Source organism: Ursus americanus, chromosome 34 (genome assembly GCF_024610735.1).
Source record: "Ursus americanus isolate L20-20 chromosome 34, mUrsAme1.1.p, whole genome shotgun sequence".
Taxonomy (NCBI): Eukaryota; Metazoa; Chordata; class Mammalia; order Carnivora; family Ursidae; genus Ursus; species Ursus americanus.
Window position 1 is genome coordinate 9,924,829 of NC_142160.1, and position 13,594 is coordinate 9,938,422.

Below are 13,594 nucleotides of genomic sequence, written 5' to 3' on the forward strand. Positions count from 1 at the left end.
AATATCATGATGAGTCTTTAAAAAACTAATAGTTAATTTCTTATTACTACTAAATATTTAGTCAGTTCCAAATTTCCCCAACTATCTCCATCATTTTTTGCAGTTTGTTAAATTATGATCCAATCAAGGTTTACATATTGATGCGTTTCCTAAGTCTCTTCTCATCTATATGCATTTCTTGAGCCTTTATAGTTATCTGATATTGGAACTAGTTCCCAGAGGAGGAGAAGAGCAAATATGAAGTTTTAAGTGGATGTCTGTTGTTTTATCTTCCTGAATGTATGTATGCATACAAATCTATATGTACATACGTATACATATATATGTATATGTATGTGTATATATGTGTGTGTATATATATATATTTATATACATATATATATATATATATATATATATAGTCTGCCTTCCACAGACCCGAGAGTGAACTGGGGACAGTCCTCAGCTCACAGAGGCTTGGGGGTTATGTTCTACTTTTACCTCCTCTGTAGGCTCAGTCGTAATTTGGATATAATAGTTCATCTCTCTTCTCATTCTCCTCACCAGGAAATAAAGTCAGGGTAATATTAAATAGTTTCCATTAATGTGTTCCCCCCCAAAAAAAATCAGCAGGGGTGGTCACTTCAAGGTAGCCAGAAAGTCACCTTTCTTCCACAGGACTATCTTTGGAGAAAGTTCAAATTACAAGGACAAATGCAATTTCTGTGTGTATAAGCTTCAGAATATTAAAGGCTGGTATAGGGGCCCTCCGGCATTTTAGACATACCAATTTACAAATAATTGGTACAATAATTACAAAGCATTCCTCTCCACTCAATAAAGCAGGCCTATTAGGAGCTCTGCTAGATTATAACTTTCAGTCCTAACCGAGTTTCTGCATTGTTTCAGAGACCATAAAACAAAGTTCCTTCCTCAGAGTCTGTGAATCTTCTTGCAATCAATGCAAGATTGGACACCCTCCCCTTTAATCCCCCGAGGGGGACTTCAATGAGCCAATGTCTCACCGGATATGTCCTCTTCACCCTTTCATTGTTTTCTCTCTCCTGGTGTCTACTTGGGGACACTTTCTTACCTATGGGCACCTCTACTATGGAACTGGGAGGAAAAGGAATGTCAGTGGAAATCAAATCTGTCAGATTAATATTTCTTGACAAAGCTGGTAAAAAAAATAAGTTTTATATGGAAACTGAAAAGTTATTATATATAATGTGGTTGCTCACATCATCTTTGGATTTCAGTTATGTGCACTAATATACCAGGTAGCCCTGTGTAGATACATAAAGAGGCAAACACAAAGTTTGGGGTTAATGGGCTAGGATCCCCATTTTGTAATTTGCCTGTTGAATCTTTTTTTTTTTTTTTTAAAGATTTTATTTATTTATTTATTTGACAGAAAGAGACAGCCAGGGAGACAGGGAACACAAGCAGGGGGAGTGGGAGAGGAAGAAGTAGGCTCCCAGCGGAGGAGCCTGATGCGGGGCTCGATCCCAGGACTCCAGGATCATGCCCTGAGCTGAAGGCAGACGCTTAACGACTGAGCCACCCAGGCGCCCCTTGCCTGTTGAATCTTAAACAAGTTCCTCCCTGACTCTTACTCTGCAATCTGAAGAATGGAGGTGATAACACTGCCCACATTATTCATATTTATTTTTAATCTGCCTCATTCAGAAAAGGATTTGAGGCCATTGCAAATGAAATAAATAGGTGAGAAAACCAAGGTGGCTGGAATATAAGGATAAGAAGGAAAGAAGGAAGGAAGGAAGGAAGGAAGGAAGGAAGGAAGGAAGGAAGGAAGGAAGGAAAGAAAAAAAGGAAGGAAGGAAGGAAGGAAGGAAGGAAGGAAGGAAGGAAGGAAAGAAGGAAGGAAGGAAGGAAGGAAAGAAGGAAGGAAGGAAGGAAGGAAGGAAGGAAGGAAGGAAGGAAGGAAGGAAAAAAAGGAAGGAAGGAAGGAAGGAAGGAAGGAAGGAAGGAAGGAAGGAAGGAAGGGAGGGAGGAAGAAAGAGAGAAAGAAAGAAAGAGGGAGGAAGGGAAGGATGGGAGGGAGGGAGGAAGAGGGGAAGAGAGAAGGAGGACATAAATTCCAATAAGTAAGCCACTAGATTTAGTGGCAGCAAGCAGAAATTTGACTCTAAGTAAAGACTTTAGGAGAACCGTTTACAAAATATGCACAGTCTCCTAAGTGTTCCTGTTTCCCCAGGGAATGCAACTTCTTCTCTGCCTGAAGGCTTGAGAGAAAATTTCCCTCTGGATCCTCAATGAGGCAGGTGCTGGGTGAGTGGGAGGTCTGTGTCCTCAAGAATATTTGCACAGAGGACATGACAGCACATCTCATGACCGCTGCCTCCCTTCCTATGCTTTTTGCTGACCAGTGGTAAGCTCATCCCAGGGCAGGTGAGCAAATACAACGCCCAGGGGTCACAGCTTCACAGGGTTTAAGAAGCCGGCTCCCTAATGGTCTTTCTCTCGAGCTGAAAATTAAACTTCAAACATTTAGAGGCAGGAATGGATGGCTTCTCTTTTAAGCAAAAATGCCCTCCAAATCGTGTATCTTGCAACTCAACTTTTAATAAAATTGGGACAGAAGAACTATTCTGGAGCCAGTTTGGGCAAGAACCAGAAGTACAGACATTCTGACAGACAGAGGAAAGACACAGAGCCTCCTGTTAAGTGTGAGGAGCCTCAACAGGCTTGAATAATGGTCACTTCTCATCCCATCCATCCAAAGTACCCCAGGGAGCGGCCACCAGGCAAAGCTTACATGATTAAACCGCTCTCGGTCAGCTCCGATATGTATAGAAGGGGACAGTCAGGACCCTGTCGTTGATGCATGGAGAGCACAGCTATGATCACTTTAGACTGGGATGTTTTCAAAGCAATTCTCTTCAGGTTGTTCATAGAGATTATTTTGAAAAAGACCTTAACACTTGAGAATATCGAAGTGTAAGTAACACACGTCTTGATGGATTAACCACAAAACATACCCTCAAATAACTGAATGGTTTGACACACTGAGTGAGATCACTACATGCAGACCCTTGAAAGGTGCTGAGGATTAAATGAGACAAAATCAGTGAAAGTGTTTTGCAGAGAGCAATGAAAATCCTGGTTGTTATTACTGGAATCTCACTGGCAGGACTGATCAGTAACTGCTGTTCTACGGGCTTGTCCTAGGGGAAAGAACGGCCCGGAAAGCATACAGTTCAGCATTGTGACAGTGCTATCCGGGCATAACAAACACTACTATCCTCCTGGAGACTGTTTCCTCCCCAAAATTCTCCCGCATGGAGATGGTCGCACCCACCTCATCCACCGATGGGTACAGAGCAAAGAGCTCGGCATGCCGATTGGTCCTCCGGGCCTCTTCATTCTGCTTCTCGAAGTCCTCAGCACTCACTTGTCGCAGGAGGTTCTCCAGCCGCTGATCAGGCTGCAGGCTGCGAAGGTCGAAGCCACAGGCAGTGAGGGGCACCTTCCCAGACACGTCGCACAGCACGTTTAAGTGGCGGGGGCGCGCCTGCAAGAAGAGGCCCATCTTGTGTAAGAGAGAGATTGTGGGTCTAAAATGAGACCAGAAGAATCTGGGATGTCTCACCCCTGCACCCACATGGGGTTACAGAATCAAGCCTCAAGTTGCTTCTGAGCAAACTGGGGGTTTGACAAAAACCATATCTTTGCTTCCTGGCCCGAATATCCTAAAATTAAATGTCTCCTTCCCGCCTGGAAGCAGGTAATTACCCATCAGAAGTGGATAAACTGGTCCTTGAGAAAGGGTTTGAAAACAGCCCTGTGAATTTGGGTCATGTTCTCTTCTGGAGGTTGGGAGCCAAGTGTCTTGGGAACCTTGCTCACATCTCACGCTCAAGCGGAACAGCATTGGAATAGCTTACACACAGAGGAGTCTGCACGGGGTACACAGGGACCTCGTCCTAATCTCAACCTCAGAAGCTGGTTTTTGAAACTGGAAAATAAGATGACCTGAGAGGAGCCTTCCAAATGAAACCCAAAGTGAATATTATGGTTCTGAAGACAGAGAATGTGGAGCTGGGAATACTCTTCTACAGAACTTTAGTAACAATTATAGGAATAAGCACCAGAACAAAAAGCAGAAAAGCATTTGCTATTCAAGTAGCATCCACTTTCAGCTGCAGTGTGTTTGAAAAAGAGTCTTAAAGCTCTCACAAAACAGATGCTTTATTCCATTAGGTCTATGTTTCGGTAACAGGGAATGGCAAACCGAATCAAAGACTTGGCAAAGACCGTATAACCACAATCAATGGTATATCGTCAGAATATAGATGAACTATTATAAACAACTATAAAATTAATGGCAAAATGTTATCCTAAAGTTCTACTGAATGGACATGCTCCTACACAATTTCTCTATCAGATAACCCTCCTGTAACATCCATCTACCTTATAAAAGTGTTACTCTGCTAGGTCAGAAATTTTACCTAACCCAATGTGCTGGCAAGAATCAATATTAGTACTTTAATTACTGATACTTTTTTTGGCTTAGAATTTATGAGATCCTTGGGGGAAATGAATTGAATTTATCAAGTTTCTTTGAAAGGATGTCAATATCTATATATAATCTCCAGAATTCATCATAAGGATATAACTGGACAAGTGAGCAAGGACTGTGAGGACAAGAGCATCTCTGGAACACTGTAGTAACAAAATACCAGAAACTATCTAAATATCCCCCGAAAGAGGTAGCATGAAAAGATTTGGGAACTTCCATCCAATGGAATGTTATGCAGCCATTGAAAGAAAACCCAAATAAACATGTTTTCACTGGAAGAGAAAGATGATCACAGCACAGTGTATTGTTAATATGAAAAGGGAAGGTACACGGTATTAAGTATAATATAATCTAATTGTTATGGAATATATGTGTACCATGGAGTTGCATCATATATGTATTGATCTCACATAAATTCAGGCGCTTGGCTTCCCCATTCCACGCAGAAGGTGCCAAGAATGGGGGTGACATGGGAAATGGTGCTGACTGTCCCACTGTCTGAGCATCTCTGCATGATGAGTACTAGTCTAACACTAAAAACATACAACGTTTGCGTAACTTGGCTCCACAACCCAGCTGATGACTTCACTGAGTGCTGTTAGTGTGCCGAATGAGTGTGCTTCATGGGGTGATGGTCATTTACCCCTTGTCTCTCAGTTCCAAATTTTCTACTCTGCTCTGTGATGCTGGGCCTGGCACTCAGCCAGTCACAATGACCCTTTGCCACCACACCCTTTGGGTTCTGCCAGTAGGAGGTGCTCTAGGGAGACTGGCTGGCTGGAGGAGGGAGAAGGCTCCTCCCTCTTCATTGCAGTTCCTCACACCTTGGTAGTGGCAGAGGGCTCTAGCCTCCAGCTACTTGGGGCACTTCCAGAACCAGCCTCGTCTTACACCTCCTTGGAGGTACCAGCATCAGCCAGACAGTCCCTCATGCTAAGAGGGCAGAGTTCAGACTCCCAGACGCCGTGGGGTCTTTCCTCTGAGATCCCAAGACACCACCTCCAGCTAGGTCCTGCCCCCTCCCCAGAGATTTGAGTCCCAGCTCTAAGGCCACTCTTCGGACAACTCCAAAACTCTTCCCACCAGACCTGTGGTTCCTGAGTGTGGTCTTGGGACCAGTAACATCAGCATCTCCTGGGTAGTGCTAATTAGAAATGCAAATTATCAAGCACCCCTCTGACCTAATGAATCAGAAACTCTGGGGTGGGGCCTAGCAAGCCCTCCAGGGGATTGCAATTAAGCTTCAGTTTTAGAGCGGCTGCCCTGGGCCCCAGCCCCAGGATGGCCTGCAGTTTCCTGCTCTTACAGTTTCTGTAGGACTTGAATTTTCCCATTTGGTTCATCTCCATCCTCCAAAATTGTTTAGCCAATTCCCTATGTTATATTTCTTTTGTTGAGATACCTGGTGTGGCTTCTGTCTGACCAAGACAAGGAAAAATTCCATTGGTCATGATGTAAAATAAAAACTGAATTTCGTCAAAATTACCAATGAAAAATCCCGTAAAAATCTCCTACAGAGTACAGGTATCCCATGCTTCAGGAAGCCCACCATATTCAGCACTGGAATTGATGCTCCATAGAGCTCAGATTAAGTAGTCAGCTTGGCGATAGAGACCATGCTGTTGGAAAAATAGGTATTTTAAAACTCTCTAGTCATTCACCATTCAGCACGGTGAGAGGCTAATAAGGGGAGTGCCTGAAAGCCGAAAACTCTGTAGATGCCCTATAAAGGTCAGAAGATGCCCTATAAAACTTAGACAAACTACTTCCCCTTTGTTTAATTTTTCCCATCTATAAAATGGACAAGTTGGAATAGAGAGCTGGCTTTCTAAAAAATGTTGTAATTGTGGTAAAATACACAGAATGTAAAATTTACCATCTTCATCATTTTTTAGAGTACAGCTCAGTAGTGTGAAGTACATTCACACCGTTGTGCAAACCACCACCCCCAACTCCTTTCATCGGTACCCTTCTGTACTACAAGTCTGTACCCGTTAAAAGATCATTTCCATTCCTCCCACTCCCTACAATCCCTGAAAACCACCATTCTACATTTGGTCTCTAGGAATCTGACTACTCTAGCGACCTCACATAAGTGGAATCATACAATTTTTGTTCTTTCATGACTGGTTTACTTTACGTAGCATGTATGGGCACTAAGTGTGAGCTGGCATCGACCTAAATGGTTTGGGCATATTAACTCATTTAATACTCAAACAATCCCATGCATTAGTTACTATTTGTTGTCATTGGTTATTAGTGTTATGGACTTGAATGTTTGTGTCCCTGAAAAATTCATATGTTGAAATCCTAATGCCCAATGGGCTATTGGGAGGTAGGGCCTTTGGGAGGTGATCAAGTCATGAAGATGGGGCCTTCATGAATGGAATTCGTGCCCTTACAAGAGACATGAGAGAGTTTGTTCTCTCTCTCAGTCTCCATTGTGTAGAGATGCAACAAGGTGTCTGGAAACCAGGAAGAGGACTCTTACCAAAAACCAAATCAGCTGACACCTTGATCTTGGACTTCCCAGCCTCTGAACTGTGAGAAGTAAATGTCTGGTGTTTTAGCTACCCCAGTCTGTTGTACTCTATTATTCAGCCCAAGTTGACTAAGACAGTTCGCTTCCCTTGGGGCACCTGGGTGGCTCAGTCGGTTAAGTATCCAACTCTTGGTTTCAGCTCTGGTCATGATCTCAGGGTCATGAGATCAAGCTCTGAGTTGGGCTCCGCATTCCGTGGGGAGTCTGCTTGAGATTCTCTTCCTCTCTCTCTCTCTACCCCCCTTCACATGCACATGCTCTCTCGCTCTCTCTCTAAAAAATAAATAAGTCAAAAAATGCTTTAAAAGAAAGACAGCTTCCCCTGAATGATTAATAAGTACTTGTTATAGAAACTGTAAAATTGAGAAAAGAATACTTTTTAAGAAGGTACAGGAGTTCTAGTATGTAAAGACACCTCCTTCTATGTTTCTGTAGGCATCTTTCCTACCAAATTCAAAAGTTTGACTCTTGATTATGGTTAAACATATTAGTATTTCCTATATTTTCAAAATTCTCATCTAAGATTTCAACAGCTGCATAATTTTAACAGATGCACAAAGTATATATACTCAACTATCCCTCCACAGAACCTCTGCCTGAGTTCTCAAACCTTCCAGTTAACCATGGCTGTCCTTTTCTAGAGCAATCACTCAAATACATTCAGCATATTGTACCAGATTCAAAACATTATTTTGCCTAGTTAGCTCAGCTGCCTCCATTTTTTTTCTAAAGGGTTTAAATATTCTCAAACCTCAACCAATGTCAAAGTCACAGAGTTGAGATTTAAAATTGGAAGAGACCCAGTGCAGCCCATCATTTCCCACTGAATGGACTCAGGTGGTAACATGACTTCCCCAGGACCACACAACGGTTGACCAAGATGGCGGGCAAGCAGATCTCCTAAGGCACTACTTCCTTTATGCCAGTGGGTCTCCATACCCAACACTCCTTTTTAATGTAAATATTTCCTAATTTTTCCTTTCCCATCCTGAAATGTCATGTACAGATGATATAACTTACTTAAATGTATATATATTTTAAACGAACTCAAAAAAAAGTAACAGAACGAGGAAATAATAGTAAAAATTATCATAAAATGTGATGGCTTTATTATCACCCTTGTTTTCCAGGGGAGGAAGCCCGCAGAGGTTAATTATCCTGCCTGGGGCGACAGAGTTAGTATGTGGCAAAATCACGAAGAGAACCCGGGCAGACTGGCCTCGGTGTGGATTTTCACTTACACTGCAGCCTGCCTGAGAGACACCACTGGGTCTTCTGAGGAATTGTTATGGGGGGAGGGCCCCCCCTCTAATTCTACCTATTTTCATTATTGAACGTGTGGGTTCTCATTTGAACACCAGTTTCTGTAGTTACAAACAGGTTTGGGGGAAAAAACAAACCCCACTGAGTCAGATGGTAGCATTCCTCCTACTCTGACATTCTCGGAGTCTAGCCCTTTCTCTAGTTAAAACACCAACAGCATGCCCTGGGCAGAACAGCCCAGTAACCTGGTAACCATGTTTGTTGATAGAAAATACCTGTGTGCTTGGTTCACGGCTCTCCAAGGACTCTGACTCAAATGTCTGTTTCTGAAGTGTCTTGTGAAAATCTCTTCGGGATCCAGTCTTTTTAAAGCCGCAAATCTCCGAACTTCCTTGGTTTCTTTTTTTGTTGTGATTATGTAATTTGGAGAGAGAAAGAGAGAGAGGTACAAATACATTAGGTTAAAAAGAAAAGTTGTGGCTGAGAGTAGACATGGTGCTGAAAGATCTGGCAAAGAGAGGACCGACTGCAGTTCCTCACATCTAATTATGCACCAGGCCTAATACAAGGCCCTGCTGTAATGAGATACAGACTTGCCTCCTGGCTGGCTCATTCTTAAAGGCAGGAACCGTCTGGGAAAATGCCACTTCGGAGGTGTGGTCATTTTAGCTGCGGGGCTTTTGGCTCCAAGCTGACGCTAAACTATGACCCTAGTGTTAAGAGGCTGGAATAAATCTAGCCATGTGCAGAGCAGCAAATAAAGATCGTTTGAAGATAAAAATAGAGGAAAACATTGAACGTCCCCATCAGTGTTCTTCACAATGAATTAGAAAGGCAGGACATGGTTAAGAAAAAATAGAAATAAATGATGCCGAAAATCTCTGCTAACAGTCTCAATCTCCACTCCGTGCATGCCATTACAATCGGGTTTCAAAACTGTGCAGCAATGAAAAGGGTTTAAAACATAATGGCCGGCTCTGTCACTGGAGAAGGAAATTAGACCATCATGAAAAAGGCAACAGATAGAGGCTGTCAGAAACTAACTGTAGAAACCAACATGCCTATTCCCCATTTTTATGACTCAAAGCCTTCTTGGAAAAGAGGCTGCAAAGTCAACCACACGACCACACGCCCCTTTGGTTTGATTTCTCACACTATTAGAAAAACCCCTGAGCAAGTGGGTAAAAGGATATGAAATGAGTGAGGATTTATTAGGCAGATCAAATGGCAGACAGATAAAGCAGGAAATGTGGGAGCGCTACTAGCAATGATCCACAGAGTTTATAACTCTCTGGGAGGGGTGAAGTGTTGGGTTATGCACAGACCTGGTGTTCAATAAATTGTACTTCATTAAGTTAATTAAAGGAAAAAAAAAGGCGATGTCCCAGTGTTGTCTACAGGGAGAACGACCTCTGTCCTTAGATTTTATTGTGCTCTAAGACAAGCAGTTTGAGAAAAAGGAGACAAGAAAGAGCCCCCGAAGAGGGGCAAGATGGGCTTGGTGACTAATTCAAGTCAACGTCTACTATCAACGGTCATCTCCCGTGTCTCCTGGCCACTTGCACTGCCCTGACCCCAAACCTGTATTCACGGGGCTGGGTGAACAGCAGGCCAAATTGGGGAACTGAAAAAAAAATAAGTAAATGAGTAAGGTATACTTCGAATAAGGAAATAAGAGTAAACATTTAGAAAAGATTTCAAGAGAAATATCCAGAATAAGCTCAAGCTTGGAATTCCCAAACACCAACAAAATAAATGAAATTTAAAATATCATATTGTTTATAAACATCAATTAGCAAAGATGTATTTTGGGGGGACCCCTTCCAACAACTTCCCAGAAGTAATAACTACTTAAAATACTTAAGAAAAATTTTCCCTTCCTTCTCCTAATGTCCTCTAACAAAACATAATAAAAAAAAAGAAACATCTATAATAAAATGCAAGAATACCTAAATAAAGCTGTTCTGAAGTAAAAAATATATATATATTTAAGAAAATTATTTTGGTTCCAGTTGCTGTAAGTGAGCAGATACACGTGTGAGCAAAATTTATTTTCTATTCTAATATTTATTTTCTATGAACAGAGACCTTTGAGAGAGAGCCTCACATAGGATTTCATAAACCTGTTAGCTTTTTTTTTTTTTAACCTGTTAGCATTTTAAAAGTGATTCTCATCAATATAAGCTTCCCCAGCAACATGCATGTGTGTGCTGGACGCGTAGCTTTGCAAGTGCATAAAATAGCTTTTTTGGACTCTCTCTAAAGGTTCAAAGAAAAAGTTACATGTGATATAAAGTCCTGGGGAAAAGGACCCAACTTGAATTAGCGGTTAATAGTGAGTTGTGTCTTAAGAGTACTCTCCTAATTACAATACAAAAATCTGTGATTGTTTTTCCTGAAGAATCCAATTTTAAGGGGGGAAGTTCCCAAAGGAATTAATTAATATAAATTAATTCTCAGGGCGCCTGGGTGGCTCCATCGGTTAAACATCCAACTCTTGATTTCGGCTCAGGTCATGATCTCAAGGTCATGAGATCAAGCCTTCATCAGGCTTCGCGCTGGGCGTGGACGTGGAGCCCGCTTGATTCTCTTCCCCCACTCCTCTCCCCCACCCCCCTCTAATTAATTAATTCTAAAATCAAATGCAAACAGTGAATTAAAACACAAATTTCACACTTTGGTATCTGCCCTTTGCCTTTCTGGGGACTCGTACACTCCAAAGTGTATTGATGCCAAAGGTTCAATGTCACATGTCTCCTCACAAGGCCACCTGCTCAGGCTAGAGAAATAAAAATCAGGAAGCAGCCTAACGTAAGATCTTGTGTGCCTCGGCAACCAGAACTATATCTGCCTTAGCTTTATTTCTTGTTTCATAAAGTTATACCTATTTCCCAGTGTTTACTGACAAGTGAAACACACACACACACACACACACACACACACACACACACACACACACAATTACAGCCATGCACCTGCCCCCTCATCCTCAATCACTTCCCTCAGTGCCTCTGTTTCTTCACTGGTGACACATAAACACGAGGTGAATTTGAGGCTATTTGCCCAGCTTTAGATTTTATGAGAAAAAGCTCATACACGGTACCTGGAAACATTCAAATCAATTTTCTTCCAAAGATGCTTAAATCTGGGAGAAGTTAAATTTATTTGGCTATTGCTCTTTTGCTATTTCTTTCAAATAGACGCTTTCTTTTTTGGTCCTCCATTTTGTTAGAACGTTTTCTGAAGTTATTTGAATGAACCCCAAAGACATTGACAAACGGGCATTAAAAAAATGAGTCACAGAATCGTGTTAAAAGTTCATTTCACCATATATATATATATTCTAACTCCATATATGAGCTAGCCCTCAGCATTTGGGGGATGGAAAGCATTAAGACTGATGTCTTCCATGGTTGTGTGTTTGAAACCAGAGCAAACGTTTCTCCCCTTCCTCATTCCAGAATTAGCACCTACTTCCCCATTTTAAAGTCTCAGAAAGTCACAAAGCTCCCTTGTGGCAGCAAGGGTAGAGCTGGCTGGGGGAGAGGATTAGGGCTGGCAAGGATGTAAAGATGACTCATTTTAAAAGTGCCAGCCACAGAAGGCAGAAACCACCACCGGGTAGGTAGTGAGGCTGCTGGCTGAGTGCCCCTGGCCACCCGAAACCCGAGCCTCACTAACCCGATGCGAGCAGCTGAGCCAAGTAAAGCCATGCTCCTGTTGAGCCTCTGTGCAGAGAAGAGAGAGATGGGGAAGTGGGCCAAGTGGTAGAAAAAATGAGCAAACCTATTGCTTCTCAAGAGAACTGCATTCCTTTTCTCCAAACACTATTATTGTGTATTTGGGAACCGTCCAAAGACCAAACATATTTTATTTATTTTGTAAAAAGATTTATTTATTTTAGAGAAAGAGAGAGAGAGAGCAAGCTGGGAGAGGGACAGAGGGAGAGGGAGACAAGCAGACTTCTGCTGAACGGGAAGCCTGACTCGGGGCTTGATCCCAGGACCCTGAGATCAGGACCTGAGCTGAAATCAAGAGTTGGATGGTCAACGAACTGAGCCACCCAGGCACCCTAAGACTAAACAGATTTTAAAGACCAAAGTCTTTAGAGGTAGTGTGGAATAGACAGAATTTGGCTCTAGAGTTCAGGACCTGGGTTCCGATGCTGCTTCCTTACATACTGGCCACGAGACCCTAGGCCAGTGACTTAATCTCTCTGAGCCACAGTTTCCTCGGGTGTGAAATGGGGAGTAACGCTGCTCACTTTGAAAGCCTGTGACTTTCTGACTAGAAAACAATACATGTACGTTTTCTTCTTGTCCTTCCGCCACATCCCTTTCCTTCCCATCCCTCCTGTACAATTTGGCACGAAACCCAGCAGAACAAGGTAGCCCTCCGTGCCTCAGGATGGGGAGTAAGTGAGGACCCCCAGAAAGGGAAGTTGAAGGCCAAAGAGGGTGAGGAGAATGTGCATATAAAAGGGCTGCCTGGCTCGGAGAACCAGAAGCCACATTGTGTGAGGGGGTCACCCCAGCTTGCAACAGCCTGGCATGTGATAACAGAGCAGAATTCTGGGGAGAACAAGGAAGGCACGCACCCGGAGGAGCAGGCTGCCAAGAGTGTCTCTAGGAGGGGTGGCCCGGCACTCAATATCGGTGCAGGCCAGAAAGGGCAGCCACACAGGGTGGATGGTGTCCACCCAACAGGGGCAAGCGCGTCACGGGGTGTCGGTGTCAGAGCTAGAATATGAGAAAGGCGACTGTATGGGGATGGGCCATAGTGTTGGCAATGGTTACATATCGGAGGATTAATCAAGTCACCAACCATAGTAAGGACAATACGAGTCAGGTTTTTCACTATCAGAGAATGGATAAAAATATGGAAAGGAGGAAAACTAGGATGAATGCTCTGACGTCATGTTGGAATTGCAGGTATCAACAAGAACTCATGGTTTTTAATGCACACACACACACACACACACACACACACACACTCCGTACCTCTGTTCACTAAGAATACGTGGGAGGAGTGACACCTTAATAGCAATGAGCACACTCAACACCCACAGCTTGGCTGCCAAGTACCACTTTCCACTTAAAAGGGGTCGCATCTGCTTGGAGAATTGACTGATTCCAGCGGTGAGGAAAGGAAAGCGTAAGATCAACTTGGAATCTCTTGTGGCAAAAAGCAAGGATGTGATCAATGGCTGCGGGCATGTGAAAAAGACATAAGGGCCAGCTGGAGGGATTCACACTGGTCAAAGTGAG

At 43.0% G+C, this 13,594-nt stretch overlaps 1 protein-coding gene across 8 annotated transcripts in view; it reads right to left on the reverse strand.

Moving 5' to 3' along the window:
- The window catches only part of DOCK8 (dedicator of cytokinesis 8), a 318,437-nt gene that overhangs the window by 229,893 nt on the left and 74,950 nt on the right, over positions 1 to 13,594 (reverse strand). For all 8 annotated transcript variants that reach the window (XM_045772361.2, XM_087858754.1, XM_087858753.1 and 5 more), the window contains 2 exons: positions 8,603 to 8,726; positions 3,302 to 3,514 (listed from right to left, as the gene is read on the reverse strand). In XM_045772361.2, the coding sequence (XP_045628317.2) occupies positions 3,302 to 3,514; positions 8,603 to 8,726 (337 nt within the window). The remainder of the gene's footprint in view (positions 1 to 3,301; positions 3,515 to 8,602; positions 8,727 to 13,594) is intronic.